The sequence below is a fragment of the Diplotaxodon limnothrissa genome, linkage group LG9 (assembly GCF_057381915.1).
Source record: "Diplotaxodon limnothrissa isolate DT_005_m linkage group LG9, D_limnothrissa_male_GT1.1, whole genome shotgun sequence".
Classification (NCBI taxonomy): Eukaryota; Metazoa; Chordata; class Actinopteri; order Cichliformes; family Cichlidae; genus Diplotaxodon; species Diplotaxodon limnothrissa.
In genome coordinates, this window is record NC_140604.1 from 33,344,171 (window position 1) to 33,352,218 (window position 8,048).

Genomic DNA, 8,048 nt, shown 5'->3' on the forward strand with positions numbered 1-8,048 from the left:
TCACACCATATTTTTTAAATTACCCTTTGGATTCCAGTCTTTATGGGACTAATAAAGGTTTACCTTATCTTATGTGATAGGACTGTCTATGTTGGTCTCCCAAATCCACAAAAAAATAGTTAGAGATGGGGTATTTTCTTTTACAAATGCATGTGTAATTAATAGAAGCCGTAGTGTCAAAAAAAAAAAAGGGAATCCTGGTGCCTCCCAGTGGATAATGGCAGCAGATACACCACCTGTTAAAACTGCGGTTAAATGCACGAAAACCTTTAGAATGTCATAATAATTTCCCTGGTGTTTCTAACCACAGCAGTGTTTAGAAAAATCTACACTACAGAAGCTCGACACAGCATCAAAATGTCAGTATCGAGTGTCCCATCCCTACCATTTGTTTTTCAATCTTGTGTTGCATAAGGTCAGACAGAAAATTTATTTTGTACTTTGGTCAGCAATCCAAAGAGTAACTTCTTAACACTCATCAAGAGAATAACATTTATTGTATGAGTTTTTGTAGAAAACAGTAGCATTACATGAACATTTATGAGATTTATAATAGCTCAGGTTGGTTTTAATTCAACACGAGTAACTTAATATTTGAAATACATAAAAAATGAAAAAAAAACAACACTTTTTTTAAAAAGAGAACACATAAAATTGACCTGTGCAGAGTCTATTTTTCAATAATAACAAAAACACAACAAATTAGACTGTTAGGTATAGATATTTATTTAATTTGACTTTCATTTACTAGACAAAAAGAACACTGAACAACTTTTTAAAGCCACATTGGGATGAACATTCTATGAAAAAATTATATGATACATACATCATATCTATATAGATAGATAGATAGATAGATAGATAGATAGATAGATAGATAGATAGATAGATAGATAGATAGATAGATAGATAGATAGATAGATAGATAGATAGATAGATTTGAGTTCGGACATATAGACTACATTTAGAATGGATACAAGAAGTACTTTTATCTAATAATTAGTCTTAGGTCCAAAACTTGTATTATTAAACTTTTATTATTAAACCCTACTGACATCCAAGGACACACTGAAAGATGTGTTTTTATTTTATATTTGTTCTGATAAATTAAAGCAAATTAATGCTACACAATTATCTACACAAAGTGTGCATCAGAGATTTTTAATATATTTCATATGTTCACATATGGGTACACAGGGTGTCTTGTTTCCATTATGCTGATTGTGTTTAGACAGTTTATCACATTGATTTAATCTCTTGCAAGAATGGAATGAAAACGTAAAACGCTCTGGTGCAGTGGAGCAAGGAACCTGTACTGAGCGACTCGCATTCCCATTTTCCGTGCAGCCTCCACCTCTTTAAACATCTCATCTGTGTAGTACGTGCACCTGTTCTCAGCCACCATGCGATCAATCTTGCTGATTAGCTCATCCACTTGCTTTCTGTCACTGCTTAGGTTATCAAAGACATGGAACCTTTTTCCACATCTTAGGATAATGTCTTTGAGACCTTGGTGGCCTTTATTTACATACTCTTCTATTGTCATGTCTCCAAGATCGCCACCGCGGGTGAACAACACAATCATGTAATGATTAGCCTGTGGCCCAAACAGCTCCTGCAGGGCTTCCACAGAGTTTTTTTCTTCTTTGGTGAATCGACCGACTTGAAGGACCAGCAGGAACACGTGAGGACCTGGACAGGAGATTTCAACACATCTCACAATTTCTTTTTTGATGATTTCTGCGGATTTTCCCGTGTCCAGAATGCCTGGTGTGTCTACCACACTAACTACCCTGTTATTAAACGTCTTCACATGTTGTTCACAAGATTCAGTCACTGACTCTGAACTGGGAGAAGAAAAGAAATATTTTTCTCCCAAGATGGTGTTTCCAACAGCACTTTTTCCCACACCAGTTTTTCCAATCAGCACAATCCTCAAGTCAGCCTCTGCAACACAGATTGCACCAAAACAATATACCATGCCAGAAATCAATAGCTCAACATCTCAGAATCTCAGTTTGGGATATTAACTATACACTGGTAGAGCTTACCTTGTGGAAATAAAGCCATATTTTATTTGAAGTATTGCCCCGGCAGAGGTGAGAGCGATGAATGTCAATGTTTCTGTTGAACTCAATACTTATAGCTCCATAGCTGACACGCCTCCAGTACTTGCATAACAGGTTTATGAAATATTGACAGAGCAGCACAGCATAAGTGAGGAAACAGTAAGGAGAAGAAAGATTTGTAGTTGTTTAAAGTATGAGAACAACTGTTTTTCACAGAAAACTATATTTCAATTGCCCTTGGTAACTTTTTTGTATAAAACTATATAAACACTTTATAGGTGTTTGTGTAAGTTTATAAAAATTGTGTTTCACACTTTGAATAATAAACCCCTTGCATTACTACCAAGACAAAGACTACATTAGTACTACTTAGTAAGTTGTAGTTCTGAACCATAAATAAATATAAATACCATCAAAGGCCACCTGTGCTGGAGGTGCGCAGGACAAGCCCAGAACACCTCACCCAGGAGGCACCAAGAAGATATTCTGTTCGGATGTCAGTGCAGCAGGATGGATACATTTATTTATATATCTTAAACACTGTAGTTCAGACAGACAACATGTGTCTGACAAATTCATAGGTATGAAAATATTAATCATATTTTCTACTTAAATGATCAAAATTGGTCTCGGTGGGTCAGCCAGAGTTGAATCTGTCCAAAAGAATCAAAGGCTCTGTAAGGAATCAGGAAACCATGTCTGATGGGACAGATACATCATGGATTCAGACCAGATCAGGGCAAGATCCAATGCTGATTTGCAACAGTTAAAAACTAACAGCCTGATTACCCCACATACATATTTTATGTTTTTTTTTTACTCAGAAGTACCACTGCAGGACTTGGTTGTGCATTAGCAACAAAAAACTTAATTTGAGCCTGAGAGGGTTAACAGTAACTGAGTAAAAGATGTAGGAAACCAATTACTTATCAGTGAAAACTGATGTTGGATCAGATTAGAAATGGTTAAGTTAGGGAACCTTAAAGCAGAGTTTCTGTCAATCGAATTAATGGCAAAAACAATTAAATTCTCTATTAAATAAGCTTAGGTTGCTACATTCTATTAATTAGATTTTTTTAAGATTGTTCTTTAGACAGTACAACAATGAAGAGTAGACAAAGGCAGTGAACTGGAGGTAAATTACATGGTTTACCCAACCATCCAAATTGTGGGATTCAGGTGTTCCAATCTCTTCTTTAGCCACAGATGTATAAAATCAACAACCTACGGATGCAGACTGCTTCTACAAACAATTGTGAAGGAATGGGTCGTTCTCAGAGTGGTACCAGGATAGGATGCCACCTGTGCAAGTCCAGTCTTGAAATTTCCACGTTCCTTAATATTCCACTGTCAACTGTTGGCAGTGGTATTATAACAAAGTGGAAACAATAGGGAATGACAGGAACTAAACCATGAAGTGGTTGGCTACACGAACCTGTTCATTTGTCTAATTATTTTTCTTCCCACTGTGAGGTGTGTCTCTTCTAAGTCCCTGTTTGTGCATGGATTAATCATCATCATGTGTCTTTTAGATCCCAACAAGACTGCTCAAAGGAGGGCTACCATTAGTTAATGCTTCAATCTTAATTATGATCAACCTCTCAACATATCTCTGTCATGGTCCTGGGCCATGTGGGCCCAGTATTCTTAGTTTCTTGTATTTTTGTATTTCGTTCCTTATTTAGGCCATGTTTCCTAAGTTGTCCTGTTGTGTTGTTCCTTATTTGACTTCCCCTTGTGACTTTTATCCCCTGTGTGCCCCTCTATGTATCTGTGAGCCCTCATCTCCCCTCCTTGTTTCATTCCATGTTTCCCCAGCCCACTATGCCCGCGCTCTCTCTCTCCTCCTGTTTGCACCTGTGTACTTCCTGTTTTACTTTGACAGTCTCAGTGTTGTTTACTCCTGCCATGTCTTGTTATGTTTATCTGTGTCAGCTGTGTTCCCATGTGTGGCCACTTCCCCTGATCATCCCTCTTGTGTATTTAGTCTCTGTGTTTCATGTAGTCTGTGTCGCGTCGTCTGTGTTACCACCCCCGGTGTTCCGTATCTCCAGCCATAGCTTTTCCTTAGTTTATGTCCAGTTTAGGTTTCTGTTTGAACTATTACTCTTATGCTGCCCTCACTCTGTTTTGTTCCTTTCATCAGCCAGAATAAAAGGCTCGCTTTTGTTTAACTCCACTCCTGCATCCTCGCTTGTGTTCGCTCCTGGGTCCACCACACACATTTCCGCCCGGTCTGCCTCCGCAGACCGTGACAATCTCTCAAACATCCTTGAAAGAGTAGTTGTCAAACAGCTAACAGATCATCTGCAGAGGCTTATTTGAAGAGTTTCAGTCAGGTTTCAGAGCTCATCACAGCACAGAAACAGCTTTAGTGAAGGTTACAAATGATCTTCTTATGGCCTCTGACAGTGGACTCATCTCTGTGCTTGTCCTGCTAGACCTCAGTGCAGCGTTCGATACAGTCGACCATAATATCAAAGTCAAAGTCAAAGTCAACGTCAACTTTATTTGTCAATTCTGCCACATGTACAGGACATACAGAGAATAGAAATTTCGTCACTCTCAAACCCTAGATGAAATAGCAAATGAACATTTAAATATAAGAGTGATTAAAAAATGCAAATAAAATAAATTAAAAAGTAAAAATTTAAATAAATACAATACAATTTAACAAGAAAGCTATGCAATATACAATATACAATATTCAGGTAAGGGTAAATGACACTGAGTGTAAACCAGGCAGAGTAGTGCAAATAGGCAAATAGTGCAAATGGAGATTTAGTAATGTACGGTAAGAGATAGTGTAACAACAAAGTCTTATGAGGTAATGGCAGTCCAATGCTCCTGGTGCAGGCCAGTGAGTGAGTCAGAGTGTGTGTGTGTGTGTGTGTGTGTGTGAGAGAGAGAGAGAGAGTGTGAGAGAGCTGTGCATGAAGTGTGATTTTTATCCTGGTGAAAGCAAAACAGCAAAAATCAGAGGAAATTCATGACGATGTTTATGTGAAGCGTAGTTTGGATCTTCTTTTTCTGCTGGTTCGCTCAATATTGTTTGAAGAGAAATAAAACCTGCAGCTTCAGAATCAGCGCAAAAAAGGCGTAAACATGAAGCACGGACCCGCCGACGGATCAGAATCAGCGAGCTGTCGGCTTTCAGCCCCGACCGTGTCCGTGATGTCTGGTGAGAAAGGCGACATCTCACTGATTCTGATCCGTCAGCGGTCCGCGCCTTGTGTTTACGTCTTTGTGCAGAATCGGTGTACCTCCTCTCATTTACTGTTTTAGCTGTTTGGTGGTTGTTGAAATGTAGTAATATTTCTATTAAAAATCGATTCAGGATTTTAATGAATCGACATCCAAGCTAGAATCGATTTTAATCGATAATCCAAACCCGCTCCTAGTACCTGTGTAATCATGCTTATGTACATCTGGATAATGACACAAACTAGTGTTTGGTGCTTCACTTTTTAATAAACTAAAAGACAGAAATCAGATTATAGGATGTGTAGTGTTGTTTATTTATATTATGGTGTTTATCATTTGTGATATTTATTACTGTGTGCATACTTTATTAGGAGAGACAACATTTAAAAAAAAAAACATCTCTTCCTTGCTGGTTCCATCGAAGAAGAAATGCATAAGTAACTATGTAGCACGTACGTAATCCAATTCCACAACACAGCGTGATGGGGAATCACCTGTTTTTCTGCCCATTTTATTTCGAATCTGGCGCGAACCGGTGAACCAGTCCCTGAATCAGTCACGTGGTACGGACTGCCCGCGAGGCCTCGAACGTCACTGCATACGTAATCAAAGCGAGCCTCGATACGCGCTTCACAAAAACGCTCCCGAGATTACCCGACACACGATTCGACGCTTCGACACATCACTACTTGTTTTAAGTTGAGGTCTAGGGCCTTTTTTTCCTGTTTGATGCTTTTCTAGGATAGTAGCTCAGCTAAGTTTTGGCTTTGTCTTTTTGGTGGGTTTTTTTTTTTTTGGCACAACCTAACTCCCTTTTTCCCCCACATTTGTTGTCTGACTCTGGGTTATCTGGTTGTCTGACTCTGGAGCGCTGCCATTAAACCTTTTTTCCATAACACCTGTACTGAGTTTCCGGAGTTGTTGTGTTATCCCCTCCTCCTCTCGAGGAGACGTAACACACACAAACAAACTTTGGACCTTTGAGAATCAAGAGTCTTTTTTTCTATAGATATCTTGATGCATTCTCAATCATCCAGGAAAGTAAATCTCCAAAAGTTAATTCTGTTCATCTGGACGTAGAGTTTTGTGGGAGAAACGTTTCATCCAAGGGACTTCTTCAGCCTCAGCTGACTGCAGGTTACTGACTGCGGTTTCCCCAAATCTTATAAACAGCCCATTGTCCCTTCAGTGGGCTGGTTTCATTCATTATGCAAATGTACTGTTTATAAGATTTGGGGAAACCTGCAGTCAGCTGAGACTGAAGAAGTCCCTTGGACGAAACGTTTCTCCCACAAAACTCTACGTCCAGAAAAACAGAATTACAGTTTTTTCTGATTGCTTAAGCACATTTTTTGTAACTATTGACTATTTTTGCAAAACTCTTCACACAAATAAGAAAACCTGTCACCCAATCATCAAAACATTGTAGTTCTCTTGCAAAAGCAAACACAGCTAGATTAACTCTTCACACCTTCGTAAAAATGGTGTTTCCGTATCAAACAGTACACACAAGCCATCATCTACTAAGCACACAATGCGCCAACTGCACACTGATGGTATGAATACAAAACACATCTGGCTTTTGCTTTCTCTGTGCACAAGGTAGGCTATGTCAGTTTGAGCTACTTCTGTCATAGATCCATAAGCATAGAGGGATCCAAACTTCAAGTACTGGTGTTTATTCAAACACATCAAAACAAACACAAGTGTTTATTTCCAAGTATAGGATTATTTGCAATCGCCATAATGACTATATGGGTTACTTAGTCTGCAGTGAACATGCTTCCTCTGCCCCAGCATCTGGTCATCTAGCAATTCTGTGAAGTAACAATTCCAGTATTTTTACAGCAATGGTATTGGTGTGTTTCTCATTGGCATATGGCAGTGCTACAAATCTTAGTGCGAAGTGACTGTACTCACCGATTCTCATTTCAAAATGTCCTTATGATGCCTGCTACAGTGTAGCAGCTCGAGTTAGGCTGGACCCGTTGGCCAGCTACCCTCAGGGTCATTCCACGGTTGATGACACGGTCCACTATTGTAGCTCTGATGTCATCAGCAATTCTATTTCTTACTCTTCTTACCCTTCCTCTCCCCCCTCCTCGTCTTCCTCTTGCTCCTCCTTGTCCTTGTCGTCCTCTTCATCCTACTTCTTCACCTCCACGTCCTCTTCCTCGGCCTCCTCTACTTCTCACTCTTTCTGCTCCCTCCATTGTACTCCGCACACACAGCTTACCTGTATTATAGTGCTTAGGCTGATTGCAAAGTGAACTAATTATCTAAAACAGTTTTCACATGTGAAAGTGTGCCAGACAGTTGGCAAAGTAGTATAAATAATGGCCGTAAATGTGTATAGTTTTGCTAGGAGTGCGTTGATCATTTGGGAATTGAGTGTAAAGCAGTGAGTTGTGTTTACAGTTCTGCAAAAAGAGTGCTGTGCAGTGGATTGTAGCTACAGGTTTGCAAAGTGTGTGTTACAAAATGGCAAACTGAGTGCAAAGCAGTGTTTGTGCTTTTAGTTTTGCAAACTCAGTGAGTGGTTTTGCTATAATTATCAATAGTTTTAGAAATTGTGCTGTAAGAATCACAGTTAGGGTTTAAGCATTCAGAAAAAACTAACTTTTAAGTTAACTGAATTTAAACAAAGGCCTGGATCTGCACCACAGCGACCAACAGAGGGAGCTGTCGTGCCACTCCTGACTTCATAAGTTCTTCTCTTGGCGCCCTATCATCTGCTTTCTCTAATCCTAAAAAGATAAAGTGAAGCTCTTTGAG

At 39.3% G+C, this 8,048-nt stretch overlaps 1 protein-coding gene across 1 annotated transcript; it reads right to left on the reverse strand.

The window, feature by feature from the left end:
- Positions 1–1,249: 1,249 nt before the first annotated feature.
- Positions 1,250–2,070, reverse strand: LOC146625953 (GTPase IMAP family member 7-like). The gene is made up of 2 exons (XM_085362535.1): positions 2,052–2,070; positions 1,250–1,947 (listed from the first exon to the last, which is right to left on the reverse strand). Exons 1-2 carry the CDS (start codon positions 2,068–2,070, stop codon positions 1,250–1,252), a joined length of 717 nt encoding a protein of 238 aa, XP_085218661.1.
- Between the last annotated feature and the right edge of the window lie 5,978 nt (positions 2,071–8,048).